This window comes from Chlamydotis macqueenii, chromosome 1, assembly GCF_036417535.1.
Source record: "Chlamydotis macqueenii isolate bChlMac1 chromosome 1, bChlMac1.mat, whole genome shotgun sequence".
Lineage (NCBI taxonomy): Eukaryota > Metazoa > Chordata > Aves > Otidiformes > Otididae > Chlamydotis > Chlamydotis macqueenii.
Window position 1 is genome coordinate 9,368,910 of NC_141556.1, and position 26,293 is coordinate 9,395,202.

Here is a 26,293-nt window from a genome sequence, read left to right on the forward strand (position 1 = left end):
AAGTGACTACAGGAGCTACTTATATAAAGGCTATCCTACACTGTTCTTGGGAAAAAAATAATGAAGAAAATATTTTGTTGTTGTTGTGGTATTAGACTGAAAAAACACAGTCAATACTGTGCTACCATCAAATATCGTATGTTAAAACTCTTTTTATTTTTTTAATATTTAAGTCCTTTAATTTTATTTTTATTAGAATGATATGGGAGGTCAAAGAAGCCTAATAAACAAGTGGACTACTTTTCTGAAAGCCAGACTTGTGTGTTCAATACCTGGTCCTGAAGGAGCAGACACACATTTTGATGAGCTGCGTAAGTTGATTTATCATTGTTAGTCTATTTTGACATCAGTATTGCTTGATGGTTTTTTGTTGTTTCTAGAAGCACTACATCTTGTTTTGATCTTACTCGTCTTCCAAACAGTGCTAGTAAGATCTGATTATAACTGGAATTAGTCTGATCAGAAATACGGAGGTTTTCCCCTTTCACTCCAAAAGCTGGGAAATGAAAATCTGATTCTGTATAAAAACCAGACTATCTGCAAATGGACAAACTTCAGAATATTAGAACAAATTCACATGGCAGAAATTAAAATTCAGACAAAAATAAAGCTTTGTTAGATATTTACAAATCTCCAAATTGTAAATGATAAATGCAGAATTTTTCAGTGGACGTTTAAACAACAAAAAGCAAAACCCAACAACTTTTTTTTTTCCCATTGCAGAAGATATATTCTTACTTTCTACAAGAGACGAGAGAAACCCGCTTGTATACGGAGTCTTTACTACAACAAGGTATGTGTTAAGATCCCATTTGCCTCTGGAAACAAATGCTGGAGATCTTGCTCGTGCCTTTTATTAAATCCTTCTATTAGTAGATCCTGATCCATGAGAGCAGTGAGAGACTGCTTGAATAAGGCTTGCAATGTTGGGACTGTAGTAACTAAAGAGAATATTTTCAGAAATTAAATAATAACTTACATCCCTAAACCTTGTGTGCCTGACTTTCGAGAATAATTGTAAAAAATAATTAAAATTTCAAAATCAAAGGCATGCTGGTTTATTTCAACCTTGTCTAACTGAATTTTAAAATTTCAGTCATGTTTACTGAGCAACCAATAGTTACGGTTTAACACAAGTCATTGTCGTGATGCATTATTTCTGTAAGCAACAACTAGATTAATTAACTAATGAACTTCTCAGCTGCAATAATGAGGTGCTTTATATAGAATTGTCAGAAATGTAATGAATAATTCTTTCTTTTGCCTCCAGAACAGTTGAATTAAATGTAAATAATAAGGACTAACCAAATACTGAACAGTATAAGTACAATGAAAAATTGCCAAGGCACTCCTTAACTCAGAAGCAGCCACCACAGTGGATCCATAGAATATAAAACCACATAGAATATTTAAAATTTATTGAAATGTTGCACAATAAATGAAATGACATACAAAGTAACTGAAGTGCATGCCAGTTAACAACCTGGCATGGTGTTCTCTGGAAAACTGAACTGTTTGGGTTTTTTTTAAAAAAAAAATACTTTTAAAAAAGGAAAATGACATAAAAAAAAAAGAAATAAATGTTTATTTCTATCTTTTTATTGTCTGTCCAATGTAACTTGTGATTCTCAAACACATCATATATGGACTTACAGATGTGACCACAATGTAAAGGAATGTCCTTCATTTGCAGAAAATACTAGTTAAAATTACTAAGAAATGATAGCTGGAAACTGTCAGCCACTAGAAAAAGCAACAGTCTTTCAAGTGATCCCAAAGGCTAAGTTCAGGTTTCAACCAAGCAAAGCTTTAAACTGTGGTGACAATGACATTAAATAGTTATCAGACCTGTACACATTGTCTGATATTTCGCGCCACTTATACCAACTCTCAGGTGTAGGATTGATCCAAACCCCATAGACTCTATGGAAAAAGTTAATTCATTGGATAAGGCATGCATTGAAGAGGCATTTACAATGTACATATCAATTCATCTTCTTTTTCAGCTCTGTCTTCAAGGGCTCTGCAGTTTGTGTGTACAGCATGGCAGATATCAGAGCTGTTTTCAATGGCCCTTATGCTCACAAAGAGAGCGTGGATCATCGGTGGGTACAATATGAAGGTCGCATCCCGTATCCCAGACCTGGTACAGTAAGTGTCTCCTTAATTACATACTTCTATTTTTACTCAAAAGCAATCATACTTCACACCCTGCCCTGGATTGGTAAATTATATTTTCCACTCAGGATGTTTCAAATTATCCTCTCAACCCTTTGCCTTCTGTTGACAGCTCAGACTTCTACCTACCCTGTAGGTATATAAATATACATTTTTTCCATGTCTCTGAGATAACATTGTGTCCAGACTGTCTATTCCCTGATTGTCTCTCATATTGTGGTCTCCTGTACAGCTGTATTTCTGTCTGTTGGGATCACCTCTAAGGCATCAACACATCACAAAAAGCCAAAGGCATTTCGTTATGAACTATTAGTTATGATGAGGTATGAAGTTTTGTATTTCTGTTATCTTTGTATCTGCTAAACTTCTGTTTAATGAGATATGATAATTGATTCTATCGTGTATTTTGCATGTGTTATGTTTTGAAGTAAAATAAAGAGTTAGTTGATGGGGATTTTATGTGATGCAAGGGAAGTGATAGGAAGAAAAGTGAAGTTTAATATCTGAAAACACTTCTAAATCCCAATCTCTTAGCTTTCAGATGTAACAATCAGGCATAACAAAGAGGAAAATTTTGAAAGAGTTATTAAAGAATTCTTAGAATCATAGAATCATAGATTAGTTTTGGTTGGAGTTGGAAGGGACCTTTAAAGGTTACCTAGTCCAACCCCACCTTGCAAGGAGTGTGTTCCTGTGGTTTCTTCATCATCCTTCCAATGGACTGGATTGCATGGTTCAAGCTTGTGCTGTTTGCTGCACTCGGTAGTCCCAGGCTTCAGTAGATCAAGCCTGAGCTGTAATTCTCTCCTCTCAACTGCAGGCAAGTCGCAGAGGGCAGCTCTCTCTCTAAAGACTAAGGCAGCTCCAGAGATTAATTTGGCGTGCCTAGGATTGGTGCTGCTAGAGCAAATGCGCTCCTAATTTAGACATTGTAAGCTTACGCATCTCTCTCTCGCAGAATATATAGAAGCCCCAGAAAAGGAGATTACATTTAACTTTATTTTTAAGCATGTGCAGCTTCATTACTGGTTAAGAAGTACAGATGCATTTAGTTTTAAGTACAGAAATGGTGCTACTGAGAACAATAGCTGGTCCCATGGCATCTAAAGAGATTAAAATAACTCTCTTGAAAAACTCAGAGTGCCCCATAAGGATGAACACTCTGCACAGATAGGCGGGTTGTAAGCTCATTGCATTTTTGAGTGTATTAAGCATCACATGGTTGAACTGGGATTCACAAGGAAGGAAATATGTCGTGCTGAAGCATGTCAATGCTGATCTTTATCGCCGATTTGAGTATCTGTGCTTGCAAGTATTTTAAAAGTTTAAAGATAAAGGGATATTTTCCATAAGCTGCCCCTCAACTCTCCAACTGCTTCCTTTAAGCACCTGATAACAGCTGTGAGAAAATGGTCTCGTAAAAATCCCTAGGACCTCCATATTCAGTGGATTTCTGTAGGAGTTTGTCTGACCAAGGACTGAGAAGGGAAGTGGATTTTACTGAAGAAAGCTCTCAGAAGAAAGATATCTGTAATATTGCTATGCAGATAAGGTAAATGTATTGCTGCATAGTTATTTGTCTTTTGACTTAGTGAGCTGGACTGCAACATACTTCAGACTCAGTAGTTTAATATAAGGTATCCAAATAAGTAGATTCATACCATGCTGTCATCTTATAACGGACTATGCCAAACCTCTGGATGTGAACAGATTTAGACTGGGATCTGAAAAAACAGCGCAATGCTCAAAGGCAAGGAAAAGAAGCAGCACGCTACACCCTTGCAGCAAACTATAGTGTAATTGCTGAAATGCTTTCCCTTAAAGATTAATTTCATCATTTCTTGCCAGCTATGAGGTGGTTTAGGAATGCTCAGAACAAAGCCAAAGAGGGATAATTTATCCTTTTGAAAGTTAGTAGAACATTCTTGAAATGTAGGCTCTACCTAAGTGTTGTCTACAATTAGTATAGCCAGCAGTGCCCTGATTTTATATTTCTTATATTTTAAGTTACTAACAAAGTCTAAAAATGGCTATACTAGGAAATGTGTTTCCTTTGATGTTTGGCTTTGAGAGAGGCATTTACTTCCTTTCAGCATTTATACAGAAGCAGGAGACTGCTTACCCTAATTTAACTTTCTGCTCAGCTGCCTTTATCTCCTAAGTAAATAAAGCTGTTCACTATAGAGGCTGTGACCACTTTGATATTGAAATTTTGACAAAATGCTTCCTGTGGCAATTTGTGTCAGAGATAAACTCCCAACACGACCATGATATCATGCCTTTGCAATGCTGAGCAGCGGGGCCCTGGTGCTGCGGCGGGGGCTGCCTGCCCTCTGGTGTTGGAAGACCCCTGACCAGGGTGACTGGGGATCTCCGGCACGCTCCACAGCATCGATGCTGCAAAACTACAGCTCTTTTACTCTAGCTTCTCCCAGCGGTATTAAAGTGTAAGTAGAAATAATGGAAAATAAGCAGACGCAAGGCTAAAAATCTGTTTCAGTTTGGAAACTGAAAATAAAAAGAGGTGGAAAAAACATGCATCAGGCAGCCCAGCACAAAGGGCGATTTGAAAACGAGGGAGCTTTTGCTCTATCTCCTTTAGCTGTTTAAAAATCAGACTTGCATATCTGCAGCTGTCCCCAGATAATAAATCCAGTTTTCTTCCAGTCTCTTAGAGTTTCACCCAAGAAATTATCTGCTGATAAAGAAATCATCAAGGACTTGCTTTAAAGCATTTTCTGTATTCTGAAACAGAGTTTTCAAAACTCTCTCAGTAGTCACAGAAGGCATTTGAACAAGATTCTCAGTGAATTAGGAGGAAAAAACCATTTCTAGCTTATTTATTTAGCTGTAACCATTGCAGTATCAGAGGAACTCATAATACCCACTTGGAAATTCTGATAGGATACACAGGAGTCATCCTTGTTTCATTAACAGTGAGTATATGTCATTGAGGCCAGATTTTTAGAGGAATGTCAGTGTTTAAAGATGTATATTAACACTGTCTGATCTACTGTAGAACCTAGGACTCTGTTATCCAAAGCAACATTAAATATTTTTTATAATCTGGATATTTTACTAACTGATTTACCAAATATTCAAAACAAAGCTCTGGATCAACAAAGTAAGATTCTTGCAGTCAAAGTCACTTCTTAGCTACAAGAAGAAACAGCCCAGTACATTGCTTTTTCCATTTGAAGAGTTTTATTTCTCACCTCTTCCCCACTCTAGATCTGCATATGGACCTGAGCTCCTGAATTCTTTGTGTGTTTTCTTTTTAAACAAGTTCCCTTACAAGCCGTCAGATTCTCCTGTGATCTTTTTCATTTTTTTTCTCTCCCTTTCTTCAGTGAAACCCCTTCCTTTATTTCTTCTGCTAATCCAATGCACAGGCTGATTGAGATATCGTGTCCATCCCATTGGGACTTGGCTGAGCCACAGAGAAATACTGGCTGCCAAAAAGACTCCCCCCTGTCCTCCCATCTGGTTAGTTTTGCTGCTTTAATAAGTATGTTCATAAAACATTGAGGGTTGCACAGGTTTCCCTTCTTATTTTTAGACTTATCTTCCTCTTTCACCTGATCTTTTATGGGATAGACCACATTCTTTGCTTCTCCAGTTCCTCTCTCCTTTGATCTCCCCACTGTAAATGGGGCTGCTTAATTAAGTGAAATGCTTCATTTTGTGGGTTTATTTTCCTTAAAAAAGTCTCCTCTACCTCTTACTTACCAACCTGTTTTGCCCAACATGAATCACCTCTCAGTTCATAGCAGCCTTTTGAAACACTGTGAACCCAGTCACCTTTCCCACCGGCAGAGCTCAGCAGAGAATTGCAAAGTCAAGTTCACTCACCTAGCTGGTCTCAGCCCAGTTAGCCTCAGATTAATGTTCTCTTATGTCAGCCTTTTCTATCAACAACACAGGTGTGTTAAATGGAAAAGCAATACAAGGTGCTCAAGACAAACACTGGAACAGGGTAGAACAAATCTCACACAGCCAGTGGGATGCAAAATATATCTTAAAAAAAAAAAGGAACTTTGATTTATTTGTAGAAATTTTTTAGCTTGTTTTGTTTGTGCTTTTTGTAGCAGGGCTTGAGTGAGATTGCTTCCATTTAAAATTTGCGCTGTTTTGTTGTCTCCTGCAGAACCTGACTCATTCTCTCCCCTGCCCTCTTCCAGGTTTTCTCTGAGTAGCTGCAAGGTTAGCCTGAAAGTGTCCTGTCCTGGCACAATCCATCCATCCTGCAGAGAAGCACTAAGACTTCTTGCAGGCACAGCCAAATGCAAAATGTATTGTGCAGCTCTGATTAGACTACAGAGAAGAAGTTACAGGATATTTAGGCCACACAAGAACCCAAGTTTCATCTTCAGAATGACTCATTGGCCATCTCTAATGGCACATAAGTGCCTAAGCCCTGAGAGTCATCTCTCAGTTGTCATCTAATCCACAGAAGATCATAAACCTACAAGTACCCCATGTTCTAAAGTACTTCTGGGCATGCTGGAAGCTCACACCTCAGTTCTCAGTGTTACATCTTAACCTCTCAGGATTCAGACTTTGCATTTCTCTATCAACTCTTCAAATAAACTTCAACATGTTGGATGTGTGGGAGGTCCTCGTTTAACACAGAAGTGGCTAGTTGAAGGTAGTTCTTCTGTTTCTCTGTTTTTCGATTGATGGATCAGTGATAAGGGAATTTATTTAGAGCTTGGAAGATGTTGCATTATATCGTAGGAGAGTGCTGACTACAAGGCCATATCTCCTTGCTAGTTAAATATTCGTTCACTGGGAGCTTGGGAGAAAGGGACCATGTGCTTAATTCATTCCCTCTGAGGGAGGGTGTCGTGCTCCAGTTCCTACTGCACGTAACATAAACCAGAGAGCTTTTAAGAGGAAAACAGACCTTCTCCCTTCCTGGTTAACATCTGAGCTACATTCTCACTACTTTTGGCTAAGCTGACAGGTAATTATCCCATGAAAAGTGAAACACCTTCAACAAGAAGGAGTGAGGAGCTGCTAGGATGGCTTTAGTCCATGCTTGTGGAATAGAGGGACACCTCTCCTAGGAGGGAAGACCAGATGAAGACATCTAATTCCCTGATATGAGAGAGATTTAACAAAATTTTCACTCCTTAATGTTTCACACTGGCTACTTCAGGTGCTCCCGAGAGTGACCTGCTGGTGTGGTGCTTAGTTCTCCTTGTGAAATTCATGAAAATTCCCAGCCTGGACACTTCCAAATCCATGAAGCAGATGCCTACTGTGCTCATTATTATCAAGTCCCTGTTGTGTATTTAGCCTATGGGTGTTTGAGTCTTTTTGTTAAGTGGGTGTAAGGCTCAACATGACAAGTCACTTTTAAACTCGGATTTTCGGCACATTTGAAATAGGAACCCTTTTGAAGCTCACAGGGAACAGCACTCTGCCTTAAAATTGTCAGTAGAGAACAGCACTGCTGAATTAAAGACTCTTCCTTAAATGAGAAGGATATTTTTCTACATACCTTATAGCTAAGTTCCCAAATAATTGCTGTAATGTTAATAGGTATTAGATCCAGCAGCTTTTACTGACTTCACTGGATGGTGTGAAACCTCCATTTTGGCAAATTGGAGGTTTATTTAGGAGTGTAACTTCTGGTGCCAGCTTTTGAAAATCTTGGCGAGGGTTCCCACATCATGTTAACACCGTCACACTGTATGTCTCGGTATTGTGTGATATCTACACATCCAGTGCTCCGCTAAGCTGCAAATTTAATAAGATAAGTGAAAAAAAGAGAAAAGCTTACATAGATACAGTGTTGCTGAGTTAGTGTGTATTTGCTTTTATTTCAGAAAGATTAGCCTTAATATACCACCTCCTGATTACATTTGGACACAAATAAAAGGAATAAAAGGCATATTTGCAGATCATCTGGGATTAGGCCTTAGTCCAGGGTGGTTGTTGTAAAATTGAGCTTGCACAGAAGGCACTAGAAAAAAAAATTAAGCAACTGTTGAATTGATTCTTTAAAAATTTTGTGCCACAGAGTTTATATAGCCATTGAATAGAGATGTCCTTAGCACTAACTCTGTTTCTGTTGATTTCTTTTTTTTCTCTTTTTTTCCTTCACTTTTTATTTCTTAACATCTATGTTTGTATCAAGCAATCATTCATGATAGTGAAGGCCTCAACAACTTCAGAATAATCAATTCTATGGTGAACATGTTTCTTGCAAGATCCCTATTTAGCAGTACTACTTTTACTAATTTAATGTGATTAATTTTTCTTGATGTCAACTATCTAGAAGAAAAGCATCAAATCTGAGGTAGTTGTTTAGGCTTCTCTATCAGAAAAAAAAAAAAAAAGAGATGGACGCCTCTTCTGTGCAGTTCACACACAGCCAAGATGAGAGTCTAGGTCAGGTGAGATGAATCCTCCCCTGTTTTAAAAGAAGATGCTGAGCTAGCACAGTGATGGTGTTATAAGAACATTTATGGAGCCAGATTCTCTTGTAGTCCACATGAAACAACCCTGCCAACCTGCTCCTGTAACATTTGATATTAACGCAAATCACTTATTGTCTCCAGTGGAAGATGTCACATATCTGAGACAGCATCTGGTGCTGATGATGTGAATGAATGCCCTCTGTGAACTGGGCAGAGAACACTGATATCTTTATCATGAGACACGCAACAGGATGTGAACTCACATTTTCAGAGGTGAAAGGCTGCTTCACTCACGCACTTGGCCATGCAGCCTTTATCATCATACATCCTATTGATTGCTATGAAAGGAAGTACAAGCCTACAGGAATTGTTCTGCAATGATGGGTGGACACGGCTTTAACCAGTTGCCTGAGGACTTTGCCAAAGAGTAGCCAAAATGAACTTTTCATTCCCCTGTTCCATCCATCATGCCACAGTGAGTGATGCCTCTGGAAATAGCTCCCTTGGCCAAGCATAACAGGATCACACCTGCCCAGCTGTTCTTGGTGGTCATGCTGTCTTAGGATTGGATCCAAAGCCCACTGAAATAACTGGAAAAGGCCCTGTTGACTCAAGTGGATCTTTGGATCAGACTCTTAGTACTTGTTTCTACTAAATTAGCTGTGCAAGCTGGCAGAGCTTTCCCTATATCATGCATAGTAGAGTTTGGGCCTTTGGGATTACTGTAACAACTTTATAGTTCCGTAGCTGTAGACATTTTATCCTAGTAGTTTTTAGTAAGTGATGCTATTGCTCTCATCTTCCTCTGTTGATGCATTTTTGGCGAAAGTCTAGGACATCTTTAACACCCATGGGGCTACTCCCATTTCTCAAATAGAAATGGACTTGTGGAGTTGAGCAGTGAATAGATGAGCAATTGATGAATTTCCAGAAGATGTGGACTGTAACTCAGAGTAGTGAGTGAGAACATGTACCACAGAAAATGCACATATAAGGCAAAATCAACCTCTAGTACTCAGTGAGGGGGAACAGAGTTATTGCATGGTTGAGGAAGTGAAGAAGAATGAATGTGTTTCTGGTCCTATATAGAATAAATTGATGCAAAATTTTGATCCAAAGACAATTAAAGCACATTTGCTTCTATCTATTGATTCCACCAAACTTCAGTTCGACTCCTCCAAAGATAAGCATGTTTTGGAAATCAGTAGGGTTTTTGGGGTCTGATTCTGGTATAAGTGGCAAAGACTCGGTCCTTGGTTGTTCTAAAAGTAAGGAGAAACATTCATTCCTGAAGCACTGCTCATGTAGCAAGTGTGCACATGCATTCACTGTGCTGTCTGAATAATTTCCTCTGTACTATGGTTCACTTTATTTTTTTGCCCCAAGTCTGAAATCTAAATTGCCTCTTTTGTGACACCATTTCTGTAGTCTCTTTTGCTATGTAATACAAAAGCATGTGGATGCTATATAATACAAAATGTTGTGGATATTGTCTACCTAGACTTCAGTAAAGCCTTTGACACCGTTCCATGCAGCATTCCCCTGGAGAAAATGGCTGCTCATGGCTTGGATGGGCATATATTTTGCTGGGTAAAAGCCTGTCTGGATGACTGAGCCCAAAGAGTGGTGGTGAATGGAGATAAATCCAGGTGGCAACCGGTTCTGTTCAATATCTTTATCAATTATCTGAATGAAGGGATCGAGTGCACCCTCAGTACGTTTGCAGATGACACCAAGTTGAGCGGTCGTGCTGATCTGCTTGAGTGTAGGAAGGCTCTACAGAGGGATCTGGACAGGCTGGATTGATCAATCGACACCAATTGTATGAAGTTCAACAAGGCCAAGTGCCAGGTCCTGCACCTGAGTCAAAACAACCTGTAGAATGTTACAGGCTTGGCGAGGAGTGACTGGAAAGCTGCCTGGCGGAAAAGGATCTGGGAGCGGTCGTTGACAGCCAGCTAAACATGAGCCGGCAGCGTGCCCAGGTGGCCAAAAAGGCCAATAGCATCCTGGCTTGTGTGGCCAGCAAGATTAGGGAAATTACCAACTCCCTGTACTCGGTACTGAGTATAGTTTTGGGCCCTTCACTACAGGAAAGATATTGAGGTGCTGGAGCATGTCCAAAGAAGAGCAATGAAGCTAGTAAAGGAGAAAAAGGAGGCTCAGGGGAGACCTTGTCCCTCTCCAGTACTATCTGAAAGGAGATTGTAGCAAGGTGGGTATCAGTCTCTTCTCCTAAGTGACAAGTGATAGGATGAGAGGAAATGGCCTCAAGTTGTGCCAGGGGAGGTTTAGATCAGACATCAGGAAATATTTTTTCACTGAAAGGGTTGTCAAGCGCTGGAACAAGCTATAGAGGGAAGTGGTGGTGTCACCATCCCTGGAGGTATTTATAAGATGTGTAGATGTGATGTTTAATGGTGGACTTGGCAGTGTTAGGTTAACAATTGGAGTCAATGATCTTAAAGGTCTTTTCCAACCTAAATGGTTCTATGATTCTATTACTCTGTTCTATTTATTTGTGAAATAATTTAGTTTATATTGCTATCTGCAAAAAACAAGTTGACTACAGCCCACCTCAAGGGTATAATCTTGCAAAGACTTTAATTTTTGAAAGCACAGCAGAAAATAGAATGCAGGAGATCACACTCAGCAAGCCAGAGGGTGAAGTTCTTACAGAAATGCTAGCATAATACCCCTAGGGATAGCTCACTGCAATATATATTTCCAAGTGAACTATTTTTTTTTTCAATAGAACTTTCCTCCTTTTTTTTTTTTTTAATTTGTGTTAAACTGTATTTTCAAGGAATGTCCTTTGAGCAGTTATCACAGGACAACAATACAAACGCATCTTTGTTTTCTTGTCAGATCTTTCATAGCCTTATGTTAAATTGTATATTGAAACAAAAGGACTGAATATTCAGTAGAATATATCTTAATTCAAATTGTCACAGGTTTACTGTCCATGGAGGAATTTTCAAAATCTATTAGGTAATTCAGGAGCCTAAGCCCTATTTTCAATAAATAATTTCAGAGACTTTATGAAGATAAGGATGCACATACTCAACTCCTGCTGATTGAAACAATGCTAGGCAAGTGGGCACTTGCATAAAATCAGTTAGGTGTCTAGATAGACATAAAAATCAATCCAAGCAAGGACTGGAAATTGATTGTAGTCTCTTAGATCACTCGGGCTACATCTCTACTAAGTAAAACCAGAGATCATGTTCAAGTGCAGACCGTTGAAATGACAGACCATAGTCTTTGTACTGTTTAATGTTAGTACAAGTTTTACCATAGTTTAGACATACTCCAACTGGTGCCCTCCCTATGGCAGTGCTATGGCAGTGTTGGAGGTCTAAGGTAGACCAGAAACTGTCCCCAGCAGGCATTTCAGATGAGGCCATATACGTGAATGTAGAACATCACCTGGTCTGTGCTTCACTGGCTTGTTTTGTTTCTGAACGTACAAATAATTGCTGATACTTTTGAGAATGTTATCCTCAGTCAGAGATTTTTGTTTAACTAGTTGCTGTTGTCTTTGCATTTAGGGTATTTATACAGGTGCATGTTCACATAGAACTGTATATGATGAAAGTAATTCTGCATTATATTAGCTATATGTAATGCATGAAGAATTCACTCCTAGGCATGGGTACACAATACCTGTATGCACTGGCCAGAGGCTACATTCCCTCTTTAGTAAGCGCTACCACAGAGTGTGCTGCCTGCACCCCTCAGCCCAGGCAGAGAAGGGGCGATGGGAACCCAAGGGAGAAAAAGGCCTAGGCTTGTCCTGAGCCCATGGAGATGGATTCGCTACTAGTGGCTGATGTTGTGGGGCCGTGAGAAGGGAGTTTGCTAGCAATGGAGGAGGGAAATGCTCGGCCCTTGGCACTGTGCATGTTGTTCCTAATGCAAACATTTTAGATAATGGCAAACCTTACATCGTGGAATGAATTCTAACCACAAGCCCTTAACTGGCACCTTAGATGGAACACATGTCAAACTGGAGATTTGGGAATGTAAACTAAAGTCTTTTCCATCAAAATTAGCCATGAAGGAGGACTGTAGAGCAATTTAAACACAAATCTTAACTTTATCCTGGCAGACTAAAAAGGCATTATTTAATCACATCTCTTTCTTCACAGATTATGTTATGGCTCCACCTGGCAGGAAAGACAGGGATTTCTTAGTTAAAAACAGTGTTAAAAAAGAAACAATCAACAGTTTATATGTCAAAGTGTATCACCAACTGGAACAGTGTTTCCAGTTCATCTTATTGTTGTCCAGGATTTGTAGGACTCCATTAACACATCTAGATACCTCCAGAGAAGCTTTTTCAGACTCAGATTAGAGACTAAATGTAAAACAAGGGACAGAAAAGAGATACAAACAGGCATGGGAAGGAAAGCAGAGATAGGTGAGTGTCAGAGATGGTGGGTCCCCAAGGTGACTGATGTTGCAAATATGTTCCCGGGCTTACCCTAAAAGGGAAAAATTTGAAGGAGGTTGAAGAGGTAGGTTTTTGAGTGGTCTTAAAGCAAGATGTGTGAGAACCACCTTACTTTGTGTAAGCCAAAGAAACAGTTGAATTAACTAATTTGTTAGTATGGGTCTAATAGATGTCAGAGCCAACCCAGCAATGAGTGACCCTGGGGAAGCATTTGAGGGAGTGATTGGTGTAGCAGTGGTCTGGACCAGATAAGGATGAGACTGTGCTGTTCAAACCCAGAGAAAAGGATGCTGCAGCAGCAGCCCTAGGCAAGAGTTTCAGCTGTGTGGATGAGTAAGGAAAGTCACTTCTGAGAAATAATGAGCTACAGGAATCATCTGGCACCTGGAGAATCTGCCTTTTTTAGAAAAAAAAAAAACAACAAGAGACACATAGAAGGTGCAGTTCACTGAAAAGTTATGGCCTCTGATTGCAGGCCATTTACAGGGAAAAGATAGATGTGAGTGTTTCAGTCTGGAAAAATGAACACAGTTAAAGCATTTAGCAGGGGCCTTCTGCCAGAGTATCTCTGAGCCTGTCTCCCAAGAGAAATCAAGCCGTTAATGTAACATCGGAGCATGCTGGTGAGGCTCTTGCCAAATTCTGTCATAAGGCAGAAACTCAGCCTCGATAAGAGAAGCGGAAATACCCAAAGTAGTAAAACTTTGATCTATTAGAAGATTCTGCATTTTAAATACTTGAGATTATCCCATGGTAGCCACCGGAGGGCACTCCAGACTCGCTGTTGGAAGTCTTTCACACCGATACCTGCACCAGTTCGTTCAGCACGCAGCAAATTTAATTGAATGTTGGTACCTGTGCCTTGAAATGAGCGCCAGACAGCATGGCAGGTCTCCTTCACTCCAGGCTTGTTTTCCCTGTCTTTATAAAATATCCAGTGCGATAAGGCATCTGTGAGTGGCAGGCAATGAGGAGGTGAAATTTGTTGCAGATGTACTGAGCCCATTGTGGGAATTTCTCCTGTTTAAAGCAATGCTTTCAAAAAATGAACTAATGATGACCCAGTGCTCACAAGTGTTCTCACAGAAAACTTGATTTCTAATTGAATATGGATTGAATTTCTGACTTATTTATAAGACTAAATTTCCAAAGTGGCTTACACTGATGGAATCTGTTATGGGATTATATACAAGGAGTTCCTAAATATTTAAAGAAAAATCAAGTATTTTCCTATATTATTAGATTGTTTATGGCTAAATTTTGCTAGCTCTGGTATATGATGGGGAAAAAAAAAAGAAAGGTTAAAAGTACATCACAGTACTGGATATACTGCTTGAATGTTAAAAATAATTATGTATTCTTATTACTGATGAAAGTGGTATGAATGGCATGTCTGATACTATCTTCAGGCACACTGCTAGATGAAGAAACATAAAGAGTGTTTTAGCTATGTTCTTAAAGGCAATTTGGTGATAAAACTCAAAAACGAAGTGTAACTTTTAGTAGTTTGTGTTTACAGATATGTTAATGCAATACATATGAATTTATTCACATTTTATCCAACATCAAACAAACTCTCTTTTCTAATGCTGTCTTCTTTTGCTGAGTGTCTTAGAGAAGTTAAGGAAGTTAATCTTCTCTCTAAGTTTTAATTTATGTTATCGAAATCTCTGACTGAGAAAGAAGAAAAGCCTACAGGATTTTTTTCTTCAAAGCTTGTATATATCTATAGGTAGGTGCAGGTGTGGGCATATAACTAACAGAAACTGGAGATTTATAATTCTGTAGTACAAATGAGTGAGATGAAACAAATTAACAAGTTTTGGATGGTTTTAAAAGATAAAGGAAAACAGGTGGGACCAGGATAAAGGAGAATGAAGATGAAGGGAAAATGCTTCTGAGGAGAGGTAAAAATGAAAAGAGAAGAGGAAAGAGTGGAGAAATGAGGGAGAAAAATGACCTTTCGAAGAACCAGAGGAGCACACATTGCTGCTATACTCCCACACTTTAAAAACAACACTAAGCTTTTTCTACTGTAAGTGAAATTACCAGCCACTGGCAAATGTGCTTTACAAACCGATATAGGTGATCTGGTCTATGTAGCTTTCCTACTACACAAAGAAACCTGTGGACTACTTATATTTCTTTCCTAGTAGCCTTCTCATCATCTTATTTTTTCTCTTTCTTTCAGTGTCCAAGTAAAACCTATGATCCGCTCATAAAGTCTACCAGAGACTTTCCTGATGAAGTCATTAGCTTTATTAAACGCCATCCACTGATGTACAAGTCTGTATACCCAGTGACGGGAGGACCAGTATTCACTCGAATCAACGTTGACTATCGGCTAACACAGATTGTGGTGGATCACGTCATGGCAGAGGATGGGCAATATGATGTTATTTTCCTAGGAACAGGTATGTGAGAGGACTTCCACTATCGTTCCACATGAGCCACATCCTTCAAGAACACTTTTACTCCAGCAGATCCTAAGTAAACCTGTTGACTAACATCTTTTTCCTATGCATGCAGCTTTGGGAAGCATTTAAGATGCTCCTGATTCTGTGCCAGGACTTCATGCAAATGTTAATATTAGATTAATTTGTCAGCTTAAGAGATTGCTACTGTTGGGATTTTAATATCTCCTGGTCCCTAGATGATAAACCAGTTCAGGGTCAGAGTACCTAGACTTCCTTACCCTCTGAGTACCATTCCATACTTGTCTTTACATTACATGTAGTAATGTAGTCTGGCTCCAATTTCTCCTGGCAGCACATCAATAACCAATTAAAATTTAAAAAATAAACTTAATACATTCAAGGAGTACTTCCTGTTATCAGAAGTGACATAGTGCTTCTGCATTAAATCTCATGTGATGTTGCACAGCTAAGAAAGATTTAAAATGGAGCCTAAGGCAACAATTCCACTTAAATAAATTTAAAGATATTACTTAGCAAATTGAATAGCTCCAAACAAGTGGACCGGGATGGAACAGAGAGGTTAAACTACTCTGTCAGGGAAGCAAACTGCTTTGTGGTATTTCAACTGATAATTATGTATCGCTTTACATTTTTATGATAGTTACATGCCTTAAGGAAAAAAAGTCTAGTTTTACCATAGTAATTAAATTTAGAATCACTGGATGAATCACCCAACAGTATGGTATGCTATGGAATATTAACATACCTATTCATAACATTTCTGAAGTAATAATCTACAGTCTTACTCCACTGGAATTTCTTTCTCTCAACCCACAATTTGAAGTTCTCTCCCTAGTAATAGGTCTTATAAAGCACTTCTTACTGGTAGATCAGAATGCTTTACTGAGGAGGTCATTGCCATTATCCCCATCTCACAGCAGGTGAAACTAAGTTACATGGAGGTGAAAAGGTTTATCCGAGGGGAGCGGGTGAGCTACTGACATGAACTGCAGAGAAATTAAGGTTTCTGTTTGAATCCTATCCCAATGCTATTGGGTTACAAAGAATTTTATCTGGTCTGTAAGCAAATTTGGTGTCGTATAGTGTAGTTTCATAGGTATGGATATTCTGAAGTGATCTGGGGAAAAGAGTGAATTTTCACAGAACATCACCTCTTACAACATTTGGGTTGTCTCACCCTTCAAGATTTTCGGACGTGAGTTATCACACATGTGAATTCAAAGATAGTCTCTCTCTTGGATCGTTTATGTCTTTCAGCTTAATCCCTCTCACAACTCTTGTCTTCCAAAAAAAAAAGAAGGTATGAGACTCCCTCTATGATCCCAACAAGTCAAGTGCAATGATGTCAGAGAGAAAAGCATAGTTTCATAGAAAACAACATTAAAGTGCTGTTTGCTCCCCTGCTGCCTGAGAAGGCTGTGAATGAGCTTCAGCTGTGATGATGGAAAATCCTTATTGCTTTCTGAATGCAAACTCTAATGTAGTCAATAGAGAAGGAAAGTGATCACAATCCCAAGCTGTGAGATACCTAGGATTTGGGAATACTCACTAAAACTTACTTTTCTTGTGATAATAGTGAGGAAAAGTAATTAAATATTCTTTAAGTGATTACAGATACTGCTTTCAGATACTTGCTATCCTCTGCTATAAATGTTTTCATAGACATGAAATTATATTGAGATACCAGCAACTCAAATTCTTTAATGTTAACTGTTACTACTCAACACTGATGCTAATTCTTTCAGAGTAAATCACCCAGTTTAGAGCTGTCAAGGCCAGCATGTACCATGCAGTCACTAGGTGGCACTACATAATATGCAGATATTTATTTGTCTGCACTGACTTTCCTTAAAAGTGAGTTTTCTTTTCCAGAAGTACATGTTTTTGTTCTCTTTTATCCTCTAAACTCATCTTATGGAAAAAAAAAAGAAACAAAAACTCGAAGATAAAATTTCCAATACTATACAGAGAGACTGAATACAGATATGCCAAATAACCCAGGACATTTTGAGCAGCAGCAGATAAAAAGATTATTACATGTTTGAATGAGTGCAACCAATTTGTACATATGCAGGCTTTGGCAATTATGTCAAACAAACAAACAAACAAAAAGGTCTAATATATAAGGCAAACTGAAATACTTTTGTCTTTGATTGGTAATATGATTTTCAGTACTTTGGGAAAACAAGAATGAAAATCTCATTCTTTCCATTATTATGTATTATTTTTCATAATTTCAATGCTACGCATAGTGCTTAGGCTGAGCTACACTATGTCATTTCCATGCTGCACATCCCAGCACCCAGCCCACTACCCCTGAAAAGTTTTTGAGGGTTCTTTTTAAGGTCATTCAAGATTCACTAATGTGTAATGGTCTGAGATGAAACGAACAGCTATTTTTCTCATCAAGCATCAATTTAGGTTAAAATTAATGAATAGACTTGACTTTTAAAAATTATCCAGATAACTCCAAAGAAGTCATTTCTGTAATGATTAAATAAAGATTTTGATGTCAAATGGAGATTTTGTTTGAAAGTTTCCCAAAAATGAAAAGATAAATGAAAAAAGTGCATTACTTAACTCCCTACATTAAAATGAAACCTACTTCTGATTAAGGTGCTGTACTGGATGAAAAATAATTCTATAAAAAAAGAGGAAATACTTTTCTGCCCATTTAACCCTGCAAGCTGGATCTCTTTGGGTCAGATGGGCCCCAACTCTGGCTCAACGAAATGTGCTTCTAGCTGGCAGCATGGACATACTTTTGTGTGTGTGTGTGTGTGTGTGTGTGTTTCTGTAGCAGGAGAGTTAGACCATCCCTGCCAGGAGCAGCCTGCAATTGTTTTGGTTCAACCATACAGTAAAACCGTAAATGTATTGTATAGAGCTATGCAGATAGCAATAGATTCAGATAGGGATAGGTGGTGTTTGAAGGCTACATCCTCAGTGCATTAGCTTCATCTTCAGGGCCAAGGTTTTAGTTATTTTTTCTTTGTAATCTAAGATTAGAACATCACTTCTTTAAAAAAAAAAAAAACAAAAAACTGAGATCAAGTTCCTATGAAGTAAGAAACGGAGTGGCATATAGGTACTGAAACATAACTGTGGGTTTTATATTATGAACTTTTGTTTCAGACATAGGCACAGTCCTGAAAGTTGTGAGTATCACAAAGGAGAAGTGGACTAAAGAGGAGGTGGTCCTGGAAGAGTTGCAGATATTCAAGGTAAGAATTAACAGCCACAATATAAATCAAATATTATTCAAGGGACTTTACGACTCAAACTGGGTTTGTCTGTCTGATTGTTTGTTTACTGGAATTAGTTCAAGTTTCCAGAGGGACACCATGTAAATTTTTAAATGCCTTGGTATTCTGTTAGTAAGTCAATTGAAATAAGTCCAAAACCAAACAGACCATGATTTTTCAAACTCATAGAAAGTCTCACTTATCCTGCCTTATTTTGATTTGCAATCTTGCTATAAGGCTAAATTTTAAAATTTTTATAATTTTATTTTTAATGCCAGTTTTCCTATTGTCTCAGTTTGGGGGCTATTCTTAGTACAATTATGTATTTTTAAAACAAAAAACCAAGAAACATTCCACAGGTGTAGAGAAATTCTTTAAAATAAGAACTTTAGGAATTGAAAACATAAAGCAAATAAAACAAAGTTAGTTTTGATTATCAGTGCTGACTCAAAGTTTTTGACAATTTTGATTTGATTATTCTGGCTGAGTGCTAAAGAAGAAAAGTAACCGGAGCCCTGCTGACACCAGTGCCTTTTTCATAAATAAAGCCTGTAAAAAGCCCAAGCCTCTTTTCTGTTCACAGGCACAATTTCTGATTAACCTCATGGCTGGTGAGGGATCTGAAGTCAACATAACGTTACAGGAGGAAAATGGAAACCTATGTCTTCCCTAATGATTTTCTTTTCCATTCAGTAGTTTCTTCTTCATTCTTCATATTCTCTTTTTGCTTTCTGCTCTGTATAGCTCTTCTTTGATTTTCACCTTGATTTTTCATCAAATTTTATCTGCATCCGTGGCATTTTGATTACTTTCTCACACATCCTCTCTTCTATGTGTTATATGACGTCTTAGCCAGAATTTCTGCCCGTACAAAATAAATGAATTTGGAACTTAAGAGACTTTGTTTTCAAAGTGTAATAATTATTTTAAAGAGTATAGTTCTTCATATGCCTTTTGATATGTCACGAGTATGATGAAAATTTCATTTTAAGGATCTCTGTGTCTTCTTCCCACTGTCTTGGACACTAATTATAAATATACCTTTGACAATTTCAAGATTACTCAGTGGCCTGCCAAGTAATCAGCAGTTTCAGTATGTGCACCAATTTGCTGCATTCTTAAAACATAACATCAAGGGCAAATGTAGAATATAATTTTTTTTTTAAAAAAAAAGGTTATTTTTTTCCTGGTCAGTAGACATTCCTGCACGTTTTTATTGTTAACATTTATGAACGTTACATCTATGGTTTTTAATCCAGAAAATTGAAGGGGGTGAAAGGCTGAAAAAACATCCTTTATTTCCTCAAACTGCACTAACATTGAACAATAGGCTTAAATTAATCATCTTCTATTAGGTGATAGATAATACCCTGAGCTTTGTCCTGTTCTTACGTCAATCAATGGCAAAAATTCCACTCTCTCTTACAGAAGTGAAATACATCCTGATGTAGAGGATCTGCCTGTGTAGCCCTTAAATGCCATCTAAGCCTTTCAAATAGTGCTTAATAAGAACTTAAGTTGATGTGAAGACTCATTGCCAGTCCCCAGGACAGAGCAGATTGCAAACTCTAAGAATTAAAGCCAGTTGCCTCATGAATAGCAGGGAAAATTTATGGGAGGCATTTTTGAAGCATGAATTTAATGATTTCTGGAGTTTTGTTTTTAATATTTGTTTAAAACAGGCAAATGAATCTATAATTTTATTTACTTTTTGTATTTTAAATTCTGTTCTCTTTTTCGCTAAGAATAGGGAACCTGTAAACTAATACACTTTACTAATTTGTTTTTCAGCACCCTTCATTTATCTCGACCATGGAGATTTCTCAGAAGCAGGTAATCACAAGCTTGTTTAATTACTGCAGAATATATGGTACGCTGAACACTTAGCTTGTTATTTTCAGGTGATGTCCTTTACTTATTGGCCAAGATTTCCATGGATTACTTTAAAAATATACCTGGAAAGGAGATATGTTTGAACTTGTTTGCCTGCCTAATTCACATTTGCTTACAAACAATAATTTGTGTACCCAAGCTGGTAATTATTCATGGAAAAAAATCTTTAGTCATATGGTAGTTGGATTTGTGAATTAAGTCAATGCACATTCATTTTCCGGACTCTAGAAATATTTCACTCTTTACAATCTAGTAATAAATTATTATTACTATTATTGTTGTTATTTTTATTAGTGGTGAAGAGAGACCAGGGCCTCATTGTGCTAAAAGTTGATTTCACACAGACTGAAAACCAGTCCCCCTCTGCTAAAACTGTAGTCTAAATCTGGGTGGTCCGATCCTGGCAGTCACAGGGGCCGATCCCATTTGGGAATCTCCTGATGGGAAGTGGTTTTATGGCAGCTCTGAGCTCTACGGTGGCTATGTGCATGCTCAGGAGGCAGCGTGTCACCAAAGCCATCCCTCCCTGCCCCACAGAAGTGGCCAGAGCAGCTTGGACACACACGTCTCCCTCACTCGCGAGGAGGTATTTTGCCGTTCAGGCACGCACAGCACAGCTGGGTCCCATCTCCCCTGAAGAAAGGTGGCAGGCCAGCTGGAAGTATCGCATGAGCCAGCTCTGGCTCAACAGCAAGCACTTGGACCACCCTTGTCTCAACAGGCAGTCTACTCACATGTTGGGGAGAGGGGAGTAATATTATCCCCATCCTACCTAAGGAACAGAAGCAGAAGATGTTTTGTTCACGCAAGGTCATTCCTAGGTCCCAGATTCTTAGCATCATGGCTATCCAGCCACTTACTTTCAAATGTGTTATTAGACCATTCTTTCTATGGTTTGCTTCTGGTTTTTTGTTTGTTTGTTTGTTTGTTTGTTTTTTTATTACAGCACAAATCTAAAGGTGTAAGGGTGTTGAGTGCTGGTGTCTTTCCAGGACTGCCTGTCTCCTTTCCTCTCTGCCATGTTGTCAGAGATTGATGGGGACTGCTCAGTTCACACTAAGCCCTGAGAAACATTTTACAGTAAAGGAGGAATTCTCCTTCATTTTGTAAAATCTGGGACAAGGTTGAAAGTCTGCAAGTGTGGCACTGAAGAAGGGAACTTTTTAAATGGGCTACTTGGAGAACACTCCTAATTCATTCGCTTTGCCTGATTTGCAGCAACAATTGTACATTGGTTCCAGGGATGGATTGGTTCAGCTCTCTCTGCACAGATGTCACACGTATGGGAAGGCTTGTGCAGACTGCTGCCTTGCCAGAGACCCATACTGTGCCTGGGATGGAAACTCATGTTCCAGATATGCCCCCACTTCTAAAAGGTAAGAAAAAAAGTACAATGTGCTGTAAATAATCTTGCTGCTTGCAAGAATTGTAGAGGTTCCCAATCAGAATGTGTTGCCTTTTAACTTAGCATGTAATTTGCCTTAAAATTTGATCATACTCTGGCCACGTTTCACTTTTCTACTCGAAGAGCTGTGAAGACAACATAGCTTTGTTTATGTATGAATGGCAGTAACTCAGCTACTGCAAGTAACATCATAAATCCATCACTTTCATTTTTTATGCTGAATTCGTTAAGGCACGAGATGCTCAGATGGAGGTCCAGTTTGTGGCTGACTCTGCCTGAGATGCAAGAGCCTCTCTTAACCTTCTGCCTTTTGCATAGGACACCACCGCAGTTACAAAGAGGAGTTTAACATACTATCCCAGAGTGGTCAATACTGAAATATGTTTAATTCCCTGTTCTAAACAAGCAAGCTTCTCCTGTGTGATTTAAATAACCCAGGTAACTTGATTCAAAGTGTGTCACTCTCATCAACTGTATCTGTGGTCTAGCCATGAGAGGGAGACAGAGATTTCAGTACTGTGGTTTGACTGCGGTGGGAGCAGTTTTTCCACAGTGAGAGAAGCTTCATCTGAACTTTCTGTACCCACCAGCTAGGACAACAGCATGAAGCTGCATGGAGGAAGAGCAGGCTGCAGGCTCTAGCAGTGCAATACTTAAGTTGCTGGATGTGTCTTGGAGTTTTTGGCCAATTTAGCCAGAGCTCTGAGCCAGAGTCCTCCACAGCCTCTTCGTTCCCCTTTGGACGAAGCCTTCCTGACAGTAATTCTTGCAGTGAGGGTCGGAGGTTGCAGTCTGAGTTCAGGCTCTGGAACAAGACTTTCTACCTTAGGGGCTGCAGGGCTGGACCTGAGCAATTAGACAAACCATTGAAGTTAATGACTCATAGGTTATTGTGTCACGGTGTCAAGGAACTTCATGTGTTTTTCCTCAAAGCCAAAGCAAACTAAATTCAGAGAAGCACAAATGAAAGGAGAAAAGCAAATGTTCAGGCTCACTGCAAAGTTAGTGACACGTGAGTCTTGCTGAAGTCTGAGGTGGACTGGGACATGGAGATTGATGGTCTGTGCTTTTTAACAGATGTGTGGTTTGGTGGGAAGGCCAAAAGTCTGTGGCTCCAAAACAAAGGATGGGTGACTGGCCTTGGGAATCCTCCAGCAGATCAGTTACTTGAATATTTTTCTTCAGTGCAGCAGCCTGTACTTCCAGCATGTCTACAGCTTTTACCACAGTGGACAACTCGGCCTCAGGAACCTGCTCTTTTGCTCTGCACACAGGAGGCCCCACTCCTGTTGTCATCAGTGTGGCTGTGAGGGAGGAAACAGTTCCTCCCCTAGTCTCCAATTCTTCTGCTAAAAAATTAAAATACAAAGAGGTTTTTTTTGTAGCTCTTGGGAGATAAATGCAATCATTCACAAAGGAAGAGTTTGCTTTTTTTTTTTTTTTTTCCTAAAAAAAAGGCTATTACACTGAAATTACACTAAATCACAGCGAGTTTAAGTAACACACCCAGAGATTAGAAGGCAAGTTAGCTGTGGAAGGGAGTAGATGATCTCAGACCATTGTCTCAAGCTTTTTTTGCTGTCCATAAAGATGAAAGATAATCAGATTTGTGAATTGTTTGTTATCAAATTAAAACACACATTTTTCTCTCTTCATTGTAACAGTTTATTTACTAGTCAATATTACCTTGGGGTGATCCTGAGCTCAATTTTGAATATCACATGTTGAACCTCAGAGGTTTTCTATGACATACAACATTAAGGATGCTTTTAGGTATTTCCAACACAGCCCACCACACCAGGAGACCTGTGCCATGTGCTCCTAAAGTGGCTTTAGATGCTCTTTCTGTCCCTATATTGCATGTTCTTTACTCCAGGCAGATTTTTTTTTTCTCACTTTTTCTCTTTCGCCTCCCAGTGGTTTTCCCAAATCACAGGCCCTTCTCTTGATGTCAATTGTACAAATCTCTCTAGGCCACATGCTGCTTTGAGGGTGAGGCTGGTTTTAGTTAAGACTGTAATTGTCAGCAATAGGGTGGGAGCAATGCAAGTCCACATCTGCTGAGCTCCTCTGTATTTTGCTGTTGAATTCCAGCAATTATATCTGAAGTGTTACAAGTTTGCATGCTCTTCTCATAGGCGAGCTAGAAGGCAAGATGTCAAATATGGAGACCCTGTTGCACAATGCTGGGATGTGGAAGACAGTGAGTATTCTGCACTTTTCTTGCTCTTTTGTCACTTTAATAACAGAGTTTGCTTTAAGATTCTCCATCTGTCTGTGAAAACCTGCTGAGCTTGACAGAATAACACAATTGAAGCTGTTGCCTTTCCCACACTTCATACACATTACCCCTCCCGCAGTTAAATTTGCAGAGCTGGGGCTGATAAGGGACAGCCAGCGTGGGACGGCACCCTTGCATCCCTTACGGGCAACCCTCCCCAGCACTCACCCGAGGGAGGGAGACGTGCCCATGGCTCAAAGCATCACACACATCCCCACAAGTAGCTGCTGGGATGTGTGTGATGTTTCATCCAGAGACAGGGGAGATAATCCTGCGAGGAAAGCCACAGGGGTGAATGAGGAACACACCATCTTCTCCCCTTCTGCTGCATACAATTGACAAGTCCCAAAGCCCAATGCCAGCTGCCAAACCAGCCCCTTCCCCTGCCTGCAGCTACTTAAGTACTCCTGTTATGAACAAGAACCTACCCAACCCCCCGTCCCTGTCAGCTCCCCCCTCCCTTTCACACAGCTTCTTTTCTGATGCCAAAGGGTCTGGCTTGTTCCTTTGGCAACTGCAGCCCTTCTCTTACAGCAAGCACTGTCAGGATGAAATCCTGCGGTTACGCGGCAATTTCTGTGGTGGCGTAAAATAAATGAAAAGCATTCAAAACCAAGCTTGGGTTTGTCTGGGGCTCTTCTAGCCACTTATTAAAGTGAACAACCCAGTCAAAACAATATTGACTGTGTCACTGCATTGAACGTTTGATTCGGGATGAGCAACCACTTTCCATTGATCTCTGATTATTTTTGTACCACTGTGGTGCTGGGTGCCTGCCACAGATCTTGGTGTGAGTCATTGCAGAAATCAGAGCTGCTTGCCATGGGATCAAAGTCTTAAGTCTGTTGCACAATATAGAGGACTCTGACTGTACATATGTTCTTGCAGACACAGTTAAAAAGTCAGGGTAAAATCTCATTTCCATTAAAGTCAACGATAAAACTCCTGTTCATTCCCAAAGGGCTAGAATTTCCCTGCTTACTGCTCACCATGGCTCTCCAAATAGTGGTATCTGAGACTGTGCAAAGCTCAGGGTTATAGAAACCCTAGCAGAAAGGCTGACAATGTCACATTTTCCTGGAAGGATAAAGAGATACTGGAAGAGTTGTCTTTACTAGACAAATGTAAAGCGATTTAGCACAGGAATTGGTATTAATCCTTTGCCCTGATGTAGCAGCACCAGTAGAAATTTTATCCAGCTGGGGATGACCCCTGTGTGCCATAAAACCATGAAGCTGACCTGTGTCACTCCAGGCTTTTGGCTTATTTATGCCATTTGTGATAATTAATAACATTATGGTCCCAAAACCTATTTAAATTCAGTGCTCCACTCTGTGAGATTCCCTCCCAGAGACTTCATTGGCTGCATGAAGTTGTTTGGCTCTACTGAAATCTCAGTGGCACAGTGAAATAAAAGAAAAGCATTTAATGCAGAGAGTTTGAATTTCTGTAGATCTCATATAAGTACTTCTTATATTGAAAAAAAAACAATCCAAAATTGTATTCATTTTGTTGTTGAGCTAACTTTGGATTTAGGAGACACCACTGTTTTCACCTTCCTTTCTGTTATTGGCAGGGTGTAAAAAACAGCTTTATTCTGATAGTAAGGCAGATAAGACACAGATGAGAAAGGGAAATGGAGAAGCAGAGATTAGAAATTACTTGCTCAGGTTTGCAGGAGGCCAAGAAAGGAGCCCAGGTCTGCTTGTGGCTACTTCAGTGTTTGGTCTGAAACACACTACAGGGCATTTCAAATTATACTGAAGGAAGGTAAACTTCAGTTTACTTTAGCCCTGTGACTCCTTTAAAGTGTTTGGGCTGAACAAACCAGACCCTTTAGCAGCTTTAGCTCAGGTTTAGTAGTTGCATTACTTAAAGGAAAAATATAGATCAGATTTTAAATTCCTCAAAGGTGAAAGCCTCAACTTTAAAATGGAGCAAGCTCATGATATAGATTTTATTGACCTCC

General features: G+C 39.3%; 1 protein-coding gene across 9 annotated transcripts in view; it reads left to right on the top strand.

The window, feature by feature from the left end:
• The window catches only part of SEMA3D (semaphorin 3D), a 146,205-nt gene that overhangs the window by 106,672 nt on the left and 13,240 nt on the right, over positions 1-26,293 (top strand). For all 9 annotated transcript variants that reach the window (XM_086745612.1, XM_086745602.1, XM_086745620.1 and 6 more), the window contains 8 exons: positions 197-311; positions 724-793; positions 2,007-2,151; positions 15,254-15,476; positions 18,636-18,724; positions 20,537-20,578; positions 21,857-22,014; positions 24,182-24,246. In XM_086745612.1, coding sequence (XP_086601738.1) covers positions 197-311; positions 724-793; positions 2,007-2,151; positions 15,254-15,476; positions 18,636-18,724; positions 20,537-20,578; positions 21,857-22,014; positions 24,182-24,246 — 907 coding nt within the window. The remainder of the gene's footprint in view (positions 1-196; positions 312-723; positions 794-2,006; positions 2,152-15,253; positions 15,477-18,635; positions 18,725-20,536; positions 20,579-21,856; positions 22,015-24,181; positions 24,247-26,293) is intronic.